Source organism: Triturus cristatus, chromosome 2_1 (assembly GCF_964204655.1).
Source record: "Triturus cristatus chromosome 2_1, aTriCri1.1, whole genome shotgun sequence".
NCBI classification, from domain to species: domain Eukaryota; kingdom Metazoa; phylum Chordata; class Amphibia; order Caudata; family Salamandridae; genus Triturus; species Triturus cristatus.
This window is the reverse complement of record NC_140581.1, coordinates 1,074,841,484-1,074,864,038: the sequence shown is the minus strand read 5'-3', so window position 1 is coordinate 1,074,864,038 and position 22,555 is coordinate 1,074,841,484. Positions and strand designations below refer to the sequence as shown.

Genomic DNA, 22,555 nt, shown 5'->3' with positions numbered 1-22,555 from the left:
CGCAAATACGTATTATCCAGACTTCCCCAGATGAATTTGGAGCAAGTGCAAGACACTTTTGCCTCAGACTATACTATGGGGAGGAGACTTCAACCTAGTCCTGCATAAGCAACTCGGCTGTTCCAAAGCCATGTTGTGTATGCACTACTCAGAAGTTGTAGCCCTAGCTGATATAATGGACAATATGGCCTAGTGAAAAATGGAGACATAGATGTACTACCCAAAAGAATGTCACATACATTTCCACAGCACATGGATCCTGGGCAAACCTTGATTACAGGATGTGCATGTGTGATATTGCTAGTTGGAACAAATGTATAGGACACCTCCCATGCACATTCTCCAACCTCTCACCTATCAAATTAATAATAGAAATTCCTGCCTCCAAGCAACAGGCATTCACTTGGCACTTCTCTAAAGGCAGTGCTAGATACCGCCTATTGTGAAGAAAATTCTGTACAAACCTCTAGCATGTTTTGGGAAGCTTGTAAGACCTATATATGCAGAGTCTACATCGCAAAGCAGAATGGAACCCACAATGCTATATGCGGGCTACGCGGTCAACAAAAAGTTTAAAATGTAAAATTCAAGCACTTGAGAGCAATATACACAAAACAACAACACCCACATGTTAGCTGAAATTAGTACAAAAAATACAGTTTTTACTGAGGTTGGAGACTCAGGGGCCGATTCACAGAACTAATCTGAGATAAAATCCTAAACGTACTACTTTTGGTAGTCACAGAAGGCATTTAGTAATAGTAAAGTTAGGACTCCTAATTTTGCTTATATTAAATGCCTTTTGTGAATACCGAAAGTTGTAAAGTTGGGATTTTGTCTGAGTTTAGTTCTTGCCAGGAGAATATTTTGAGCCAAGCTATTTGGGTATAGTGGCAGTGTTTAGTAAATCAATACAAAACCTTGTTTTTCAGGTCTACCCAATCCTCATTAACTCCATCCTTTAATTCTGGCACATCTTTGAGAAAAATGGTGTAAGGTGTAGCCTCAGGTGGTAAGTGAAGGGGTCTCCGATAGATACTTCGAGATTGATATCTGTGCTCTGTTTTATCCGGATTATTGATTATGGATCTCGTTGTTTTTGTCACGTTGTGGGATAACGACGTAGAGTGCAGACCAGTGTGACTATTTTCCTTGTTCATGGTCTCAGAGGTGTTTTTCCTTCGCACAATACTGCAGATCCCGGTGAACCAGATAGAGTGTCATTTTTGATGATTCGTTGGATTTTGTTCGCTACTATTCTACCTGTTTTGTCAGTCGAGTTATTGTCAGATGAACGATTCTCTGGTAATAACGATTCTACAATTAATTTCGAAATCTGGGCTACATCGTCCTTAATTTTCACAAATTCCAATAACAATTTTTTTTCAATTAAATCAATCTTCCCATGTAGCTTTTTAAAAAGTAAATCCTGGGATGGGAGCAGCCATTACTTAAGGTAGCCTTTTGACCCCCACTCGGTTTGTTAGACAATACAATAATTGTGGTTGCTTGATGGGTTCTTTAATTTTTTCCTTCAATAACTGTTTGCTTTTAGTTGCTGTGGATGTGATTAAATCTGTACCCTCTGTTAAAACCGATATTTCCAGTGGTATGGTTGATATGCACGGTGCTTCACTAGTATTATGTATTAAGGCTGTTATCCTCTTGTGTTGGGGTTTATTGTTTGAAACTGTCTCTAATACTTTTGCATCCAATATAGTATCATCAACTGCAGTAGTTAGTGCAATCTATGTGGCTGCCAATCGCTCCTCGACATTGACAATCTCACTGTTAATTAGTCCCATTGCGGTATTTAAGTAATTTGTGATAGGTGCCCTCATTCTTGCATTTTTATTTTTACTACCTGATGCAACACCCGCAAGCTTACGTTTTCCTATGATTGTGAAGGGCAACAGGGAACATAAAAGGGGGCACAGTAAGACAAGTATAGTCGTATGAAGCAATTTCAGTCTCTTACCGTGATTCTAAAGGTCTTACTGACAAATTTAGGGACGTGGCCCAGTCCAGCCCAGCCTCTTTCGGCTGCTGACGGGCGCAGACGGACCCGCCCTTGGCCCGGGCTTTGCCCGGGCGCGGCCCGGGCACACCCGAACGCGTCCCACGCTGCGGGAGCCCTGGTCGTGATTTAAGCACCTCCTGGCGTGTGCTGAAGGCGTCAGCGGCATCCGCGCCCCTTGGCAGGCTGAGGGCTGTGGTCCACGCTCTACTGCGGCCTCCCCCGGTTATCACAAGGCTTGAACAGCAGTTTACGGGCTTGGTTATTATGGAGTTCACACTGTTTAAATCACTATCAGGTATTCCAATTAATTGGAACATATCCACAATTCTCCTGCTAACACAGGCCACTCAGACCTGTAAGACAGATTTTCCTCTTCCCTGGACTTAACCATATGTTAAATATCAGAAGGTGTGGGTTAACCGGGATAAAGCTATTGTCATTGCAGAAAAATATGGGGTGATCATGCACAAATAGAAGAGCATATAATGAAAATGATTACGTTACCCAAGCTACTTTACCTCTTCTACAACATTCCCATATTCCTACCTAAACAGTTTTTCAAAACACTCAAATCACATATTTTTTTAGTTCAGATAAAGTCATTCATCTACAAGAATACAGAAAAAAATAGAAAACAAAGCCTAACCAAGAAAAGCTGTACACTCCAGGAGATCAAGACCATGAAGAATAAGACAGCAGACTCCATATGACAATATCATTGATAAAATTATATATGTAATCATGCATGGATGGGAGGAAGCATGATAATGTCATTCCAAAGTAGACAAGGAGGTCATTACATGTATCATTTGTGGGTCAACACAGTCACAATAGAGGGAGACAGGATGGGAGTGTACCACAAACCAGGTCCTCTGGCTCACGAAAGAAAAGAGTAAAAGAAAGAGAAAGAGAGAAGGAACAAGGAAGAGAGATGAGGGATGGGTAGGACAACACTGAGTGTTAGGGGTAAGTCTAGGCTAAATACCAAGTACAGGGTGAGTCCAAAATGAATAAATGTCACCCAACAATCGGAGGATGAGGGGACATGGGGGGAGTTATGGTGGTTTGTTCTTCTGTAGATACTCATCAAAAGTATCCCATAATTGTCTAGGGCATGAGTGGCCATGACATTTGGGAAGTAAGGTGCTATCAGCTCCTCTGGTGGAGCAGAATAGTTTCCACCATTTCTCAAAGTTGGTGGGAGTGGTGGATTTCCAGTCCAAGAGAACAGTCTTGGTACCCAGGTAGAGGAGAAGGTCTACAAGTGAGGAGGTGTGGGGGTCAACATCTCCCACCAGAGGATTTACATGTAGACCTCGAGCTTCTGTCAGAAAATTGATTTCTAACAGTATTTTTGTGATTTGGGATTTTTATCCATAGTGGGAGAGTCATCTTGCAGTGGTAGAGCATGTGTTGGAGGCCTCTGGGTCCTCCCTCACAATGCCAGCATGTAGTTGAGTCCCTTAACCTCAACTTGTGAAGTCTAGATTGGGTCCAGTAAGTTTTGTGGATGGACCAGAATCTGTATTGTGCCAGGGTGGGGGTGATTTTAGTCTCAAAAGGTGAGCTTCAGAGTTTACGCCAAGCTGATTTGCCAATATGGGGAGGGGGGATCGTCGAGTGGGAATATGGTTTCCATTTCTTGCTGAATAGTTTTGGGACCTGTCCATCATGTGTATCTAGAGGTTTATATAGGTGGGAAGTGGTGTGGCCCTTTCATTTAAGATAATCTAATAAGATGGGGAGGTCTGGATCATGGGGGGTTTCAGTTTACTGAGCACGCTCTTTGGTTGTGGGAATTTGTAGAAGTCAATATTAGGTAGGTTAAAGTCTTTTTGTAGGGTGGAAAAGGGGATCAGATTGGCACGTGATCCGAGACAGAGTATTGTGTTTGTACCCCTTAAGGCCATGTATCTCAAAAGAGTATCTTACCATCCAATTTAATCAAATGGTCATACCAGAAGGAGGCTAGGGTTGCACCACATGTTCGTTTTTGTAAACGCTTGTCCAAGGAGAGGAGTGATTTTACAGCGTCCAATATAATTTGACTGGAATGTGCAAGAGAGGGTTTTGAGATGTTATGGATTGTAAGGGCAGAGCTTAGGGGGAGCTGAGTGAGAATGTGGGCCTAAATATTAAGCACTGGTGGGGTTGGGTTCTTTTGGATTCAGCCACCACGCACCTTGAGCAATCAAGTAAGTGCTTTGACAGCGCAGGCAGTCTGGGATGTTAACACCACCACAAGTTTTGTTCCTCTTTAGGACCTTCATAGAGAGCCTCATTTTTTTCCCTTTCCATATGAATCTAGAGATCGCTATGTCCACAGATTTAAAGAAGGTGGGCGATAGGGACACTAGCAGCATCTGGATATAAAGTTAATCAGGGGTGCTGTCATCATCTTCACTGAGTTCACTCGACCCCACCAGGTAATGTTTTTAGGAGACCATGTAGAGAGGTGTTCTTTGATTTTGGCCAGGGTCTTTTGCTCGATCAGTGCAACAGAGTGTTTGAAGTCCAGGAAGTACCATACTCCCAAGTATTTTATGGCTTTCGGTTGCCATTTCAAGCCACATTTACCAGTGACCTCGGATGCACAGTGGACATTGAGAGGGAACACCTCAATTTTATCCTAAATTAGCGAGTAGCCCGCAACCTGTGAGTATCTGTTTATTTCACCCATGATAATTGAAATGGATGTGGTCCAAGCTCAGAGAACAGCAGAACATCGTCCGCATTTGAGGCAACTACTTATTTGCCAGAGGCAAAGTTGATGCCCGGGATCCTTAAATTGTCCCTGAAGGAGGCAATGAGTGGCTCAATGACCAGTAGAAAAAGTAGTGGGGATAGAGGACAACCTTGGCGTGTACCTTGGCAAAGAAAGAAGGATTGAGATAAGTGGCCATTGTCTCGATCCCTAGTTTTTGGGTCTGCATAGAGTGCCACGATCATGTGCATGAAGTCCTAGCCCAGGTGGTATTTGCATAAGCGACATATAAAAAAAGCCAGGATGCCTTCTCAAAGGCATTTTCTGTGTCCAGAGCCAAGGCCGCTGTTGGGGAGAGGGATAGCTTAGCTCTGTCGAGGACATGGCAGAAAGTCCTAATGTTATCTTCCGCCAGTCTGCCTTTGAGCAAAGCTGTTTGAGAGCTGGGGATCAGTCTTTGGATGACCGACTCTAAGTGGCGGGAATGCAATTTTTGCATAGATTTTGCAGTCAATATTTATAAGGGAGATCGGTCTATAGTTTTTGACGTTCAGGTGGTCTTTCCCTTCTTTTGGTATTACAACAAGGGTAGCTTCCGTTGCTGAGCCTGAGATGCGGCCTGTGGAGTCAAATTCCTTAAAGACTGCATGTAAGGGGTCTGACCGATCATCGATAAATGCCTTATAAGATTTTGCAGAGAAGCCATCTGGGCCAGGAGCTTTCCTAATTTTAAAGGAACGTATAGCCAGGGTGATTTCCTCATTGGTGATGGGTTTATTAATCAACAGTTGGTCTTACTGAGAGATGGTGGGGAGGTTTCACAAGTTAAGATACTCATTTATTGTGGTGAGGGGGTTGGGGATATTGGAGTTATATAGGTCTGCAAAGGCCCCCAGGATGTCAAGTGTGGGTGTGACAGTTACCATATCCGGGTCTCTTTTAGCCAATATGAGAGATCTGTTTTTAGTATATTTTAGGTAATTTGCAAGAAATTTACCAGCTTTGCTATTATTACATAGTTTACCTGCTCATATCACAACAATCCACTTCTGGGGTCTCTGACTCAAGTTTTTACTGTATTCATACTGTTCGGCATGCAGTTTCGGGAAGAGGGCCAAGCCTTTATTTTGGTTGAGATGAGAGCTCGAGTAGTGGATAGAGCGATTCAATTCACTGAGGCAATTCGAGAGGGCTTTGTTCTTTGTAGCTGTGATGTTTACTAATATCCCCCTTAGTGTGGCCTTGAGGGCGTCCGAGGGCGTCATGGGAGTTGTCTCATCTGGGGCATTTTCTTTGAGAAAATTAGTAATAGCCATTCTTTTCTGTGCTGCATTGTCAAGGTCTGCCAGAAGAACATTATTCAATCAAGTAAGTAAATACTTTATTCGATAAAAGAATTCATCATAAAAGAATACAATTTACAATACAATACAGATATAAAAACAAGAACCCACCAATCCTAAAGTACAAACAACAACTCCTATTTCACAATTACTAATTTAGTAAGCAATACGAAAGGAACACTGTCAAATCTCAAGGAGGCCTCCTTCCAAAGCCTTCTAACAATTAAATGGGGTGGGAGAAGGCTTTAATACGCCTCATGCGTGACAACCATGCACTGCCCAAATATTTAGCAACTCCGCACACCATGGCAATGGAAGTCGTATCAGTGCAGAGAATCCTCAGGGCCATTTTATGACATCTAAGGCCCAGCCCCTTACATAATGGTTTTAGCCATATCCTCCTAGCTACCCTGTAAGCTGGGCAGGCAAAAAAGAAATGCGCCACGGACTCAGTAGGGGCTGCGCAACCTGGACAAGAGTTCGATTGGCCACCCTGTTTTTTCCACCCCAAGGTAAAATCGTTCACCGGGAGGGTCCCAAACCTAACCTTTAAATAAAGTGCTCTGTCCAGGGGTTTCTCTATAAAATCCAAGAACGGTTCAAATCTTTTTGTCCATTTAAATGACATGAATCGCTCAGTTAGGGAGCCCCCAACACAACTACAATAGGTCTCCTTCTGAACCCAATCCCAGTACAACTGCTTAATCACTAGCTTAGGTGGTGGTACTTGGCTCTTCCATGCTTCGCTCAGACCCAATCGAACAACCAGCTGCCTCAGATTGCTCAACCACTTAATCCTGTTTCCTGTATTAAGCGAAATGAGTTCATCTAAAGCAGCTGCATACTTTAGAAGCTCCCTGGTCCTTCGCAGACGAACCCAAAAGAGTAATGGGCGCAGGCGCACTAGATCTTTGAAAGGGCGCCTGCCCATGTCTAACCGTAGAGGGATTAACGGGGTAGAAGCGGGAAGGGCAACCAGCTCCCTCAAGAACTTGTTTTCGGACATGACTAACTCCTGTGTGTTCTCGAATCCCCATAATTCAGAGCCGTATAGTGCGGATGGTAATACTTGGCCCTCATAAATTGCGAGAATCGGTGCCACGGGCTTGCTCGTAGACTCCCGGTGTTCTCTTAAAACTGCACCTGAAACTCTTTTATAATTTAGCAACATTTTGGCCAAGTGGTCTTTCCAACTCATCCGACTATTAACCCTAATACCCAGATAATCAAAGGATTCTACCAGCTCCAAAGGCTCACCATTAAGCAAAAGATTGTGCCTAAATCTGGTAGAAGGTGATAAAGCCATGAGCTTTGTTTTTGAGGTATTGATGGTAAGACCTCTATCGGTGCAAAACGCACTAAAGCGATTCAGGAGCTATTGGAGGCCTGAGGGGGACTTAGAGATCAGAATGGGGTCATCCGCGAAGAGGAGTGTGGGGGTTTTTTCGCCTGCCAGGGATGGTGCATCAGCCGGGTCCTCTCTCAGATGGTCCACCACACCATTCACAAAGAGAGAAAACAGCGTTGGTGCCATAACACATCCCTGGCGTACTCCCCTCCTCACGGGTATCCTCTCAGTCAGTTGGCCTTGGGTGCCCCATTTGATCCTCGCATAATTCCCCTCGTGAATTTTCACAATAAAGCCCAAAAGTGATCCTGGAATGCCCATCTTCTCTAGGACTTCCCACAACCTTTCACGAGGGACCAGGTCAAACGCCATCCTGAGGCCTATGAAAGCCAGGTATAAGCTACCTTTGTTGATGGTTACTGTCTTCCAATAGATCGCAGAAAAACGGAAGACCTGGTCCATCGTGCCCACCTTTTGGCGGAACCCAGCTTAGAAGTGAGACAAAAAGTGCTTCTCTTCCATCCAGACTCCTACCCTCATAATAATGACCCTGCCAACCACCTTCTGGATCACGTCAATCAGACTGATCGGTCTGTAGTTGGCAGGGTCATCTCTGGCACCCTTCTTAAATACAGTAATCACCTCCGCTCCCTTCCATGAGTCTGGAACGGGGAATCGCCTAGAGATCAAATTCATTATTAGGGCAATGAGTTTGGCCCATAATGCGGGTTCTTCCAATAGGAGATCTCCTGGAATACCATCAGGGCCAGCAGCTTTCTTCGGTGTCAAGTGTCTGATAGCCAGCACCACCTCAGGAGTCAAGAAGGGATCTACAGACAGCAATAAAGAAGAAGCCCTATTAGATGGATAGAGGGGAGGGGAATGGACCGCTTCTATCCCACCATACAATCCAAAAAAATGGCGATACCATTGCTGGCTTGTTATTTGATTAACTAAGGATGGTGAATTACGCTGCCTAGCTTTGTTAATCAATTCCCAAAACAACAATGAGTTCTTCCTTATAGAAGCGCATTTAAGGTCCTGCCAGTATTGTTCCTCCCACTCACGTTTGGCCTGCTTCAGTGCCTTTGCATAATCCTTTCTGGCTGCTCTAACTAGGGGTTGACTCTTTTTACGCAAGGCGGCTGTTATCTCTTTTCTTTTTGCCTTGCACTGGTCAGAGTACCAAGGGTTGCTGGGTTTGGGCGTTTTTTTTGCCAAACTACCATTTTTGTCTTGAATTAAAAAGAATTTCCCTACTGCCTCTACTGCATTTTTGTAAGCCTGTTCAAAGGACGATCCCTGGGCATTATTTAATCCCAATTCGAGATCCTTTAACTCTATGGTCAGGTCTACTACATGGGCCCTGATCCTTGCCAAGTTGTCAACCTGGGGTTGAACCTTGTCCCATTTCAGCCTACGATTACCTTTATATGGGAGCACCTCATTGGTTGTCCTCAGGGGGACTATCCTCTCGCCAGCATTTCGTTTACCCCACCTTAACTTCATACAAAGGGGGTTGTGATCACTATCCTGCGAGGGTACCACCTCCATATCTATTAGGTCACACCACAGTGCGACATCTATTAAAATGTAATCAATTCTGGACGGACTGCTAAGCCTAAAAGTCATCGCTCCATCACAGTCGGAAGGAGTCCTACCATTAAGTGCTCTAAGATTGTGTTCCACTGTGAGATCGTTGATCTGGATTACCTTAGTAGACCATTTTTTAATTGGGGCTAGTGACAGGGCCGGGATAGACCATCTAGAGTCCTCCTCTTCAGTACCCAAGGGATCATCTCCACTTAGGGGCTCAAATGTACAGTTAAAGTCCCCCCCCACAATGATTTTGGAGGAAGGGGGACAGTTAGTTATTGCCTGGTCTAGAATTGATACTGTGCTTGAGGTTGTATCCCCCATGGTCCCTCTTGAATAGATATTAAATATATCTATCCTGCTGCCCTTTGTTTGTCCCGCAAATGAAACGTGTTGGATATCCCAACTCCCTAAATCATGGATAGAAACAACCCAATTCCTGGCAATTTTTACCCAAACATGTAGACCCCCTGCTGGTCTGCCCTTTCCACAACCTTGAGCAGGTAAGAAAAAGGTTGAGTAACCGGATTTGTGTACTGGAAGCAAACTCCAGGTTTCTTGGAACATACATACATCGAACTTTTCGATGAAGGAGTTCCATTCTGGGAGATCCATCTTTTTTTGCAATCCAGCCACATTCCAAGATACCAGGTGGATGACCTCGTTGTCTATTACGAACAGATCAGGAGTAGCCCCCTCATTCCCACCCGGCGCCCGTGGGGTACGGTCGTTTATGGAATCTGAGTGATACAATGATTTCCGTGGTAGACAGCCTTCAGCGCTACCACCCGGGGGCAAAGGTTGAATATTGGTTGCAACCCCACTAATATCAAATCCAGTGGGTAGCATTGAAACCTTGATCCCAGTGGCAAAACCAGTGTCCTATGTGGGTCTCACAACCACTACCCGCAGAGCTAGCTGAGCCTGCTCGACCCCCCATGCCCGGGCTTGCCTGTAACCTTCAATCACAGTCTTCCATGCCGTTAAGCACATCAAACCTATTCACTACCTCTAGGGGGGTGAAAGGCCTCAGATGGTCCCTTCTCCTATTATTAATTCTATTAGGTCTCGGGGGGACGAAGTTCCACCTAGGGGAATCAACAGCAAGAGCTGTGTAGGGGCCAAATGCCAATTGCCTGGGAATGGGTGCTATCGGGGGTTTAAATGAGTTAAAGGCTGTTTATTTGTATGAGGTATGGGAAACACAAGGGATCTGGGATAAAAATAAGTCAATGCGCGGGGGGTGATGCAATTATTACCACTTCCGATGTGCCAGTTCAATATATAATCAACTGCGCATGGGTCTCTAAAGTTTACTATAACTATATCTCCCTCAATATCTTTGCTTCTACCGCCCAGCCATCATTCATACGCCATTGGCGACATGTTGGAGTAGGGTCATTGAGTGTTAATTGAGTTGAGACACATGCATGATCAGATCAGAGATCACGATTGGCTCAATCTTCAGTGAGTGGGAAAGATGAAATAGGGCGCTACTTACCATGATGTAGTTTACCCGTAAACGAATGGTGGGGTGACAAGTAGAAGGTGTAATCGCTTCCCGTAGGATTATGGCGATGCCAAATGTTAACTAGGTTATTGTTTTTACGACATGTCATTTGTTTGTGCGCTCTATTAGCTATACATTTGTGGGTTGAAATCCTATCTAAATTTACATCCATCAGTAGGTTAAAATACCCCCCAGGATAATAACCATGTTGTCTGGGAGGTCCGAAAGTTGTCTATCTAGATCCTTCCAAAAATCTGAGGCGTTGTCATTTGGTGCATAGATGTTTACTATATAGAATTCTAGATCCTGCCTTTTCAACTTGGATATGAGCTATCTGCCTTTCTGATCGTGGGTGTGTGAGATGACTGAGATGCCTGCTATTTTTGAGATTTGCATTAATACCCCATTCTTTTTGTGTGGCGCCTCGGAGATTCCAACATCTGAAATACAGGAGCTATAGAATTTTGAGTCTTGGATAGATTTTAAGTGTAGGAGGATGATATCCCCTTTCCATTTGTTACAGTAGTCTGCCACTACTCTTCGTCTGACCTGTTAAGTTTCTTCGTGTTTAAGGAAAGTATATTTAGACACTGGGCCATAGGGGGAGTCTGTGGTTTCTTTGGACACTGCACGTTATACGCTGGTTCGCCTCGTTCTCAGACGCCATGATCATGCAAGGCGGCACAACTAAATACACGCTGTCTCGTGTTTTAGTGAGTCATGCAGCAATCTGTGCTCCAGAGGCAGCCACGATTCAATTAGAGGCCGGCAGTTAAATTTACTTTGCCAAGGCCCTCCGGAGCCTTCCAGGGTGACAAGAGCATACAAGACCGTTCAGCTACATGCATGATGATTCGGGATCCAGAGTGGCATGCGGGGTCGTTCTGACCTTTGCTGTGATCGGGGGTGGAGAGGTCGCCGGACTGTGTTGTGGTGAGTATAATCAGCTTTCCAGGGTAGTCGGTGCAGGTAGACAATGCAATCTTGTTGGGGGGGACACTGCCCTAGTAGTGGATGGATGCGGTGATTGATCGTGGTTGCTGTTGTGTGAGTGGGTGGCAGGCGCATATGTATGTGGCGAGGCGATGAACTTTAGAAACGCCTGGCTACACGAACAGCAGAGGTCGCATGAAGTATTGCCTGAGCCCGAGTAAGAGAAGGGCGTAGCTTGAGCCTGAGTAAGATGGCCGCATGATCCGATCGCTCCGATCCATACCCTGCAGAGATGGAGTGCTGGAGCGCAAACAATGCACCAGACCACCCTAAAACCGAACACAGGAGGTGCCGCTGTGCCGGGGTCAACACATGTAGTGCAGAAACTATCCCGAACCAGCAGACTGACTCGGATTGAATACCCACTGTACAGACCCGGAGGCTACAACAAGGCAGCAATATGGCGGTCCCCGGTACACCAGTGGCGGCTGCCTTGGAAAGGGGCTGGTGTGGCAGGGTAGATTACATTTTTTTTAAATATAAACTTCCCTTCTATGCTGCGCTGCCACATTCCTCTTCTGCCACCGCACGCCTCTCCCCTGTCTGCTGGAAGCACCGGAAGCACAAAGCCTTCTGGACTCTCCCAGCCAATCACGACGCTGGAGGGGCAGCGTTGGTATCGGTCCGAGTGTCCTGTTTGGATGATTAGGCAGTGCCTGGGAGCCTGGGCATGTACTCCATGGGGCTGTGCAACACAGCCCAAAGGAGAACATGCCAAAAGCGCATGACAGTTTGGCCGGCCTTAAAGGGCTGGCCAAACCATCATGGGAACATAGAGGTGTGCAAACCACTCCTCTCCTGCTCTGGCGTCACAGAGCTCAGCCCCTCCCGACTCCTGCATAGAAAAATAAAATGATAACAACGTCCTGTTATTATCATTTTATTTTTATTTATTTTTTGCACTGCTGAAATAGCAGTGAGGCGATGCTCCTCCGCCTTAGCGAAGGAGCAGCCACTGCCACATACCACAGGGACCCTGACACTCAAATCACTTATGACTACTCTGGCAACCTCAGGTCCAATTGGGAGATGCTGACCTTCAGGGCCGGACTGGCCGTAGTGGGCTCCGGGCGTTTCCCCAGTGGGCTGCCTGGGTGGGGGCTGGTTTAGACCCATGGGGGCCGTTTTTGTTACCAGTGGCCGGTTTTGCAGCACAGCTGCAATATTGGCCCCCTGCAACACAGGCGCGAAGCGGCACAAAGATGTCACCTAGCACACCCCCCACCCCTACCCCACCCTCCGGGGCCTGGCCGAGATCTTTGCCAGGCCCGGTTTCGGGTCCCAGTCCGTCCCTGCTGACCTTGCCCTGTGACCAGGGAGGGCTGGCTGCGCCTGATCTTGAACTTTATTGTTATTGTGCCCAGGCGCTTTTTGCACATTACTGGCTATGACATCCACCATATATGGCACTTCTAGCAGTAGCACATGACACAGCGCACCCTAACACACTGGCCGCGATTAACGGGCAAACTCCACACCTTACTGATCTGAGATTAACTAGGTAGTGTGCACACAGTTGGCTCGGAACGGGCTTCACAGAGCATTGGAATGCCCAATACTTTACTTTCCGTCCCAAACCCTTGTTCATTATCCAATATTGTTGCTCACTAATGAGAAACCCGCACTTCAGACATTGCACAGATTTGGACGATGCCATGCTCCGATAGTCAACACCGATGAATATGGAGGATTAAATTTATGTCAAATTGAACTGTTTAAAAACTGAGTTCTACATGTAACAATAGCTAATAACAGTCTCGAGTTCATATTTCATTATAACATAGATATGAGGGGATGCTAGTTAAACAATGTTCCCTGTTTTAGAAACTTTAACTAAAGGACCTTCCAGCAAGGAGAATACATAACTATTCACTAGGGTCACATAACAAAAGTAAACATTAAATGATTACATTTTACATTTTTGTGGACAAACTTGTAAAATGTAGCTGTTTCTCTGTCTACAATAATTTTGCGGCTACTTCCAGGGCTGAGAAAGGAGAATTAGGTTTGGATATCATCTCACCCAGAATAATAACATCTAAAGGAAGTGTGGCTTTAAACAGGGCGCTGTCATACAAATACATTCAGTGATTGTTCGAGGTTCGCCCTGTTTGGGCCGCTTGACTGTGACATAATTAGTATAGTTTGGGAATAGGTACCTTGAAGACCTTGAAGATTTTCCAATGCACATTACTGCAGTTGTTTTGACCGTTGTGTACTAGGCACAAATTGAAATGAGTCGATCTTTTTCTGCCCCTTAAAGTGTTCTGCCTCGAAGCGATTTATCTAATATGTGGGATACTGACAGGGCCAATTGTGTCTGTGATTGCTGAACATCTATGAGAGATGTCTGTTTTTCACTGACAAAAGAATTAGCATGACTCTGACTTTAAATTACTTCTTTACATTGAACTTTGGCTTAGAATCACTGAACTAAAACGTGGGTGCTGTGCCTCTGGGTAGAAGCCCCTCAATATTGACAACGTAAACGAAATGTGTTAAGGACCATAACTGTGTCTTGAAATGGGCAGAGCAAGTTTTCCTCGGTTGCTAGAAGAGCTGCAAGTCTAGAAAAGGAAATATAAACCTTTGCCAGCAGGACACCATACTTAACCTGAATACAACATTTTCACCCTTCTTCGGAGTCAATTTGACTCCTATGCAGAAATTCACAGATTATATGCAAGTGTCTGGGTTGTGGAAGCCAGGGGCATTTTATTTGTCCTAAAGCAATCTAAGAGAGCGTTTAAATAACGGTTCAAACATCGGTCTAGTAAAATCTGAAGAAAGAAAAACACTGTGGTTACAGGATTTCAATTACACAAATAATCTAGGTGGATTACATACATTTTCCAAATGGAGTACATAAATTACCGGGATGGATTGTATGCATTTCCTAGGATTACATGTATTCTCCAGGCTCAGGTGGGCTACATATATTTACATATATTTCCTAAATGGATTATACAAACCCTCCACATAGATTATATAAATTCCCTTGGTGGATTATACATTCCCTAAGTGAATTACCAAAATATACCATGAGATGTTAATGTGCACAGAGGTTCGATTATTCATTTTATTGTGTATAATATTGGAACTCCTTTTCTGATGTGGGCTATAAAGACAAAATCAGAAAAGGGCTGACTGTATAGGAAAAAGCAAAGGGGTGAGATAGTAATGTGTCACACGTGCAAAACACCGTATTGGCGCAAATTAGGACAATCTCAAAAAGTCCACGATTGCTAATTCCGCACACGGGAAATGTTTCATCTCTGCCTGTGAATGTTATGAATCAATGAAATGTCCTCAGGGAAAATACGTAATAATGGCATTCACCGCCCATCATACTCCCACGCTTTAAGGAATTTTGATATGGTGAAAAAAAGCTGGTGTAATACTTTTGCAGTTCTTTTTCCCACCGGTTGCTGGGATTTTATTAAATTTTATTAACCAATGCTGTTGTTTATGACATGCTTGTCCAGTCCTCCACAAAGCATTTTACGTAGGATAGTCACACATTTAAGACATTATATTCTCCTTTGTGTAGGATTATACAATACGGGAGTATTTAAAAAAAAGTTAATACGCATTTAAGGCTTACTTTCCCTGCAGTCTCCATGAATTAATCTTGCTTGCAGCTTGCGCACACCTGCGTCAGACGTGAAGCACGCGCCGGTACCGTCTAGGGTCGCGCGTGATCCAACTGGCCTCATATACAGAAGCCAACATGGCGCCCCTCCCACAGGCACGTTATCAGTCTTTTATGCACTCATTAACGTCTGCTTTAGAGAGCCTTGAAAAGCGGCAGCAGTACACTGACCTTCGACCTGCATTCAAGGGAGTTCACTGACTTGTGCGAGATAAGTCACCAATTGGCAACGTGCCATTTTATGGAAACGTTTAGATTCGAATATTTTCGGCTATGGTGGGGTCTGCCGAGCTTGATGTACCTAGAAAGCAACTGAGCACTTGGGGACTTATCAGGGTGGCTTTTCTGTTGCAGTGCCAAGTGCCTGTGTTTTTTGCGCGAGTATGGCGTTAACCAGTGCTTAATTTGTAAAATATTAAGTGCCGGGGCTCTAAGTTTTGCTCAGAAGCCGCCACCAGCACTGCAGAACGTTGTGGTGCCAACAACCAAGATCGGGTAGGCTTGAGCACCCTTCATGCACATTTAACCCACCTTCAGACACTCCGTGCCCTTCTCTCTCACTCCTGCACTTTCTTTGTCATCTCTGCTTCCACCCTTTGTCACTGTTCCATCCTTTTCTTTGTCACCCCTTTTGTGTTTTTCTCTCTCTTGTCTTGGGTCAAAGTGTGATAGGAACAATAAGTGCTAATACCTAAAAATAAGTGCTGGTGGCCCCACCTGCAAACACCTGCTCAAAGTAAGCACTGGTATTACTTTCAAATCTATAGGCATGACATGGATTCCAGTGACCCTGGTCAAACAAGAAAAATTGGTCCTTGCAGAGCCAACGGGTGATGGAGGGTGACAGGTGGTCCCAAGTGGGCTGGTACTGTAAATAAGGGGTGTTTTCTCTGCCATTGACTGACAATCCTCGTAACTCTTAACATGAGCACCGTGACAGGACGTTTCTATTCAGTCGCTGAGGAGGCATCCTCCCATTTAGTTAAATATGATTTTTTTGTTTTTTATTTTCAGCTTTTCGGCAGCTTGGCACTACTAGTCTACTGCACACAGCACTGTTAGTTAAACAAGCATTGAAAATACCATAGGTCGCCCCTTTGATTAAGTTAAAGCCATTTGCTTTGCTAATGGTATTGTATAACTCTCTTCACTGAAAAATATACATTTCAGAATAAATAAGGAAACACTAATAACGGAGCTGTAAATCAAAAGTAAGGCAAAAATAGATAACATAATTTTAAGTAAATGATGTACAGAGAAAAATGCATGGAAATGCCATGGAGGCTTAAATACAGAATCATATAACTTAGCCCTAATTAGTCAGGTATCGACAAAAAGCCCAAGTGTCAACTCAAAGTGTACTTTGGGTAAGAGAGTGAGAGGCGAGAGACGGGGAGAGAAGGTGAGAGAGGGGGAGAGAAGGAGTGCGACAGGGAGCGAGCGCAGAGAGAAAGAGCGGACAGTGTGGAGGGAGAAAGAGCAGAGATCAAGAGAGGGCAGAGGGAGTGAGTGAGAGACAGCAAAGAGAGCAAGAGCGCAGAGAGAGCGAGCAAGAGAGCAGAGAGTGACAGATCACGGGGTAAAGAGAGAAGGAGCAGGGGGAAAGTGAAAGAAAGAGCGGAAAGAGAGAAGCCGGGTGGGGGTGGGGAGAGCCCCTTCGAGATATAAGCACACTTGGCCAATCCTGACAGCATTCTGTGGAAGTGTGTAGGTGTGACCTCATACTGTGGTGTGGAGTGGTGTGTGTGTCGGGGAGGGGGTCACTGGGAAGGTGGGGCCACACACAACTAACGGTTTAGGGGTGGCTTGTGCCGATCTGAGAGCCGGAGGGTGGTTTCAGCACACACAGCCTGCAGTCTGCCTGCGGCTCGGCAATGCTGGCTGTTTGTGCCCGAGGCGCATCTCAAGATAACCACACACCCCGCACAGCCCGGTGTTTTACCCCCGCGCAGCTGTTTTACCCCTCCACAAATCTCACGAAGCAATACTTTGTCCAACTATTCCAAGTTTCGCTGCCCTACTAGGGGTAGGGAGGGAGCACCGTGCGATATTCCCGTATCACCACCCCACATGCGGATATGCAGAACATGTAACGGAATGGCGATACCCCCGCAGTGAATCCTGCAACCGCGGTACCGGTATGTACCGGGAGTGACGTCACACCCCTAGATACCGGGGAGCCCCGGGTGTGAAGTAATCCTGGCTCGGCTCGAGATGCTCTTGGAAGCACCACCCCAACACAAGCCGAGCTTTCACGGGAGAAGCTATGGCCTTGTGGGTAGCGCTGCCAACCGTTTAACACAGGCAACCAGGTTTACCGGCTCAGCATCCCGTGAGTGCCAGAAAACAGCCCAGTTCTGCAAAAACAAGAAATAGCTGTAAAGTATTATGTGCCCCTTGTTGTGTGCTTTTATGCCCCGTGCAAGGTTTCCACTGTGTGAATCTGCCGAAAATAAACCGTGGGTTCTGCTAGTCACCCGCGCTCTAATCTCAACCTGCAGGAATTAAAGACACCAAACTTTGTTGTTATAAAAATACACCCATCTAGAGGTTGAATTGCACCATTAGAAACTGGATAAATCTGGGCTCAATCCCAGCCTCACGGCTGACCAAACTGTGTGATCCTGTGCAAATACTTTATTTCATCAACACCCCCTTGATCAGTACCACATATGGGAGCACCTCTAACTGTGTACTTAGGTGCGTTGTGCAGAAAACTCTGTCTTTGATTTACTAGTAGATAATGCTGCTCCATCTAAAACTCTAGGCCGCGTACAGCCTACACATCACCTGACCTACCACTCAGTTCACGAATAGCGACTGCAGGAATGTACCTCAGTCCATGTTTAAAAACACTCACTTTTAATACTTCTCAAACAATCTGATGTACTGAGGTCAAACACTTCCGTGTTAAAGTATGACTATTTATGAGACCCCATGATGAATGTTCTCAGAGCCCCCCCCCGACCAGACCCCCCCTTACCTCCATGATCTTGTGTAGCGCCTCCTTGCTCAGGCACTTGTGCCGCCGCAGGATGTCCTCCTTGCTGAGGTGGTAGCTCTCGGTGGCCTTCTTCAGGTAGGGCTCCTCTAGCGCTTGGAAGAAGGCAGCGCCTATGGACAGATAGAAAATGACGGCGGAGGTCAGCACGGGCCCCTGTTCATCATGCTGCTGCGGCGGGCTCAGATTCAGGGCGAGCAGAACCAGCTCCGGGCCACCCTCCGCCGGGGCAGCGGCATGCAGCGCCCACCTGCTGCTCTGTGGGGCAGCATGGGGCGGGAAGAGCAGCGGGGCGACGGCTCAGATAGCTCCATGAGTCACTCTCCACAGGTCTCTGGCATATCACCTCGAGCCAGGGCCTGGCTGTTGCTCTCTTGAACCTGGGCTGTCTCGGGGGCAGGTGAGCCTCAGACAGGATTGTGGCCACACGGTTGTCTCTGATGCAGCGGTGACTCGCACCCTCGGCTGTCTCGGGTGCGGTTTCTCGCTAGTGCCTAGACACGGTGACTCTCACACCCTCGGAGACACTCACACGGGGCAGTGTCGGAAGGGTGGGAGGGAGACACTCACATGGGCAGTGTCGGAAGGGTGGCCATGTGTCTGGGCGGGAGACACTCACATGGGCAGTGTCGGACGGGTGGGCGTGTGCCTGAGCGGGAAACCTCCCCGTGGGCTCACACTGGGCTGTCGGACGTTTGTGATCGTCTGAAGGGACGTGTGTTTGCAGGGTGCTCCCCCACAGATCGGCAGCAGCAGGTGACAGGCTCACCCGCACAACCACCCCGGGCACCGGATCTTGTGGCAGCTGAGTGCCAGTAATACGGCACGTAAACGGACATTATCTGGAGGGAGTGTGCACCACGTGATTAAAGGCACATTACTCTGGCATGATTGTCTCTCTCTGTAGAGTGCAGGAGACAAACATACTTCTGAAGCAAACTTTCTGGCTCAGCAGAATCTTTTCAAAAGGTTATTCGCCACCGGTGATTGCTTTTGTCTTGTGAGGACGAAAAGTGACTAAATTTTATTAACACAATTTTTCTACCTTCACTCTGAGATAGTTGGTGTCACGCATGCAATGCTGCGCTCTGCAGGAAACAAACCCTCTTGTTCGAACTTTAATAGAACTTTTGATAGCCTCTTTTGCTGCTCGAAGTTATGCAGCGAAACATGTCTTTATATCGTATATTGTGTTTTCTAGTGTTCACACTAGGTGTCAACTCTTTAAAAACAAGCGCGGTCCCGAAAGTGAAAGAGGACCGCGCTGCAGCCAGAGCATGGGGATCTCATGCCTTTATGGGGCCATGTGTTTAAACACATGGCCCCATATGGATAAGAAAGTGCTTAACGACAGCCCTGAAGCAGGCGACCCAGTCCGATCGCAGGCCAAAGGGCGGCAACCAAAAACCCTTATTTCCAATGGCAGGCCACCATTTAGCATAAATGGTGACGCCGGCCAATGGAAATAAGGGGCGGGGCTTCAAGCCCTCTTCTAAAACTGCTCATTAGCAATAAATTAGAAAAAAAAGACAGTGAAAGACAGCCATGCCGCAACTACTCACACAACTAGAAGGGGCCCCCTCAGGATTACAGGGCTCACCCTGGTCCCCCCACCCACTATGATGACTGCGGGGGTGTACTTTACATCCCTGGTATCGAATATCAGCGAAGCTTAGAACCGTTCTGTAAGCTGCCAGGCGGCCAGTCCTGTACACTCGTCTTCACCTTTTGTTTCTCCAGTAGGAGGCACAGTCGTGCTGCACTCCATCAGATTGCATATCACAGGCCTTCATTTTGAGTAACATATTCTTTCTTTCTGTCCTTAGGACTTCTCTGATCCCAATAACACAAGATGAAACAGTGTAATTCTACCCCGCCAATGGCCAGGCATTGACCCGGCTAATTATTTTTGTTTTGAACAGTTATCAGGCAATCCGACCGCAAATGAAGAAATGTATAGTTCCGGCACTGTGAAATAAGTGCCAGTGCTGAACACCGGAAAGCACCGGCACAAATTAAGCACTGGCATTAACTGAATTAATTTAACTCGATATTTCTCAAAGTTAAGTACTTAATTTTCAAATACTATGCCCAAGGTTCTCTAAAGAATCATGAAATGCTGCAGTGCCTTGCATGACAGGGAAGAAGCAGGATAGGACGGCCGGGCTGGGAACCGAAACCGTCCCTGGCAAAAAGCCCGGAACCCTCCCAACCCCTTTCCCCCCCAATGGGGTGCTACTTGGAAGCACCACTCCTTGCAACTGCGGTTTTTGTTACAGGGGGCCGATATTACAGCTATGCTGCAAAACAGGCCTCGGTAAGAAAAATGCCCCCCCCAGGGGTACAAAACCAGCCAGCCCCCACCGTGGTGGCCCACTGGGGAAATGCCATGTGCTTGCTATGACCAGTCCGGCCCTGTAGGAGAGTGCCTTATCTACAGAGAGATGTGGCTCTCTCTTCAGAAATGTGATGCCCTGCATCATGCACACACCTTTGCACCATAGTGTAAGGGTGTCTGCGTGAGTCTAGCATAGGTTTTGCACTGAAAGGAAGCCCTTCCGGTACAAAATTCTATCCTTAGACACACTTTAAAGTTTTTCCTACTTTGTATTTGTGCTGCACAGTGCAGAACGCATGCAAAGTTGGAAAAGAAAGGAGAAATAAAATGTCTCCTTTTAATGCCTCCTTTCAAATGGTGTTAACATTTGGTGATAAACTGTGTCTACTATTGTTCATAGATAGGGGTTTGCGTCAAAAGGCATGGGTGTTTGCATGGCAACGCCCATGTATCACCCCTGTAACTCCCTCTTGGCACCAAGTAACGCAAAGCAGTGCTTCGTGCTGCATTGTGTTACTTTTCGGATACTTTCCAGCGCAAAACAAGTTTTTCATTGGAAAGTGAATTAGGAAAATAACATTTTGTGCTGGCTAGCATCAAAGAGCAAATTGTTTGATAATCTACTACTCCCTACGTTTTAGAAATTATGTGAAAGCTTTGCCTCTTTCTTGTGCTTAGCTGTCTCAAATAAAGTACTATTGCAGAGACATATTAAGTTAAATAAATTCACCTTATGCATTGTAGGTGCTGCACTAGAAAAGTCCTTCATGATACCGCACCTGGATAAAATTAGATTTCGGGTGTTTTTGTGTTTATAATATAAAAAAAAAAGTGATGATAAACAATGATAGACATCTAAAATGTATTGCAGCCAAATAGTGATCTTCATAGAAAAATACATACCAACAGACCCAATGCAGGCAGGAGACTCCTGATTTTGAACCCTAAAATTACTTAACAATGGCTTTATTTTAGCTGTTCCACCCGCCTAAAATTGACTCTGCTTCAATAAAAATCACAGTGGAAAATACATTCCCACATTTTTTTCAGATTCTCCCCCTTTCCATTTAAAAAAGTTGGCATGTATGAAGAAACCCTGAAATAACAAGTTTGTTTTCTTCATCCCTCTGCAGAGGAGTTGTTGGGGTTACCTGACACAGTGAAGGAGGAGTTACTGAGTAAGGCAGACAAACAAGATGTTTGATGTGCACTTTCTTTCATGGAGGTTAAATGTGAAGAAAACATATTTTCTGTTAGCTTGTGGAAGAGAAATATACCCCAGTTCTTCATCAATCATTGTTTTACCTTCACTATTCCAATGATCTTTACACTGCACTTCCAAACAAATCACTTTCCAAACTCCAAAGAAACATCCTGCTCATTTCCAGTTTAGCTTGAAAAGAAAACCCCCCTTTGCGGAAGATCATTTTAAAGGCTCATTGTAAAGGAAAGAGCACACTTGAAAGTCATTTGTCATGTCCACAAAGCAGTTGAGTCTTTGTCACCAATTAGAGCGACCATGGCCGTTGTTGTATGTGGGGTTATGTCATCAAGGCTGAATGACAAAAGAATAAGTGGGGTAGGGATAGAAGAAACTGACATACGACCTAATGGTGCAGTTGGGTCAGCATGACAGGATAGCACAGGGATAGGTGGGGTTGGGGAGAGAGGGGGCGGTGAAGGGCCCGAAGGGATGGTCGGATATGCAAGTCAATCATTAATATCAAGGCTTGAGCCGTGGGTTAGCTGTTGGGCCAGAGGGTTGCTAGTAGACTGTGATGAATGCGTTGCCGGGTGGTATTTCATCTGTATCCCCGTACGAGTAGAAGGATTGAACCTAGCTTCTATTGCAATTAGATCATGTACAAGGTTCACATTCCCAAAGAGCAATTCTATACTATCTGTCATGAGATTGAGACCATTGATCCTTTTGGCCCCCACAAATGTCCTCCCTAATTATTGATCGGCACCCTCTCACATGGCGTATCCAGTGTATACTTGTATTGATAAGGGAGTCTTTGTGTTCATATCTTGTAGTAGACGGCAATCT

General features: G+C 45.7%; 1 protein-coding gene across 1 annotated transcript in view; it reads right to left on the bottom strand.

Annotated features, from left to right (window-relative positions):
• Nucleotides 1–15,276, bottom strand: part of LOC146866378 (alcohol dehydrogenase 1-like) — a 151,093-nt gene extending 135,817 nt beyond the window's left edge. The window contains exon 1 of the mRNA XM_085636225.1: nt 15,119–15,276. Within this exon, the coding sequence (XP_085492351.1) occupies nt 15,119–15,136 (18 nt within the window). The 5' untranslated portion in view covers nt 15,137–15,276. The remainder of the gene's footprint in view (nt 1–15,118) is intronic.
• Between the last annotated feature and the right edge of the window lie 7,279 nt (nt 15,277–22,555).